Source organism: Fulmarus glacialis, unplaced genomic scaffold, assembly GCF_000690835.1.
Source record: "Fulmarus glacialis isolate BGI_N327 unplaced genomic scaffold, ASM69083v1 scaffold39282, whole genome shotgun sequence".
Taxonomy (NCBI): domain Eukaryota; kingdom Metazoa; phylum Chordata; class Aves; order Procellariiformes; family Procellariidae; genus Fulmarus; species Fulmarus glacialis.
Genome location: NW_009197879.1, coordinates 598 through 1,111, shown reverse-complemented (window position 1 = coordinate 1,111; position 514 = coordinate 598). Strand labels below are relative to the sequence as shown.

At 66.1% G+C, this 514-nt stretch overlaps 1 protein-coding gene across 1 annotated transcript in view; it reads left to right on the top strand.

The window, feature by feature from the left end:
- Positions 1-514, top strand: part of LOC104073055 (docking protein 2-like) — a gene marked incomplete at both ends in the record, with an annotated part of 1,317 nt that overhangs the window by 212 nt on the left and 591 nt on the right. The window contains 2 exons of the mRNA XM_009572714.1: positions 1-105; positions 245-376. Of these exons, the coding sequence (XP_009571009.1) occupies positions 1-105; positions 245-376 (237 nt within the window). The remainder of the gene's footprint in view (positions 106-244; positions 377-514) is intronic.

Genomic DNA, 514 nt, shown 5'->3' with positions numbered 1-514 from the left:
ACCGTCCCCTTCTTGCTGGAGACCACCGACAAGCGGTACCTCCTGGCCGCCGACAGCACTGAGGCGGCCGCCTGGATCCAGAAGCTGTGTGAGCTGGCCTTCCCGGTACGCACTGGACAGGGATAACCGGGGCACGGGAGACAGCAGGATTCCTGCGGGGGAATTCCGGGGATTTGCTGCGACGGGGGAAGCTGGGGGGATGCTGTGCTCTGCCCTCGCTCACCCGCTGCTCTTTCCCGGGCAGAGGAGCAGGGAGGAGCAGGCAGCAGGTAAGGATGGCCAGCAGAGCTCGCTGGGCACCGACGGCAAGTTCTCCATGGAGGAAAACTCCCTCTACAGCTCCCGGGGCAAAGGTAGGCACCGGGAGGTGGGGAAGGTGCGGTGGAGCTGGGTTTGCTTGCACAGGAGGCAGCGCATGTCCCGCAGCATCTCATCACCCCCCACCCTTCCCGAGGCACCTCGGTCGGTTTTGCACCAGGGAGCAACCCCCGCGGTGGCAGGCGGCGCGGTGGAA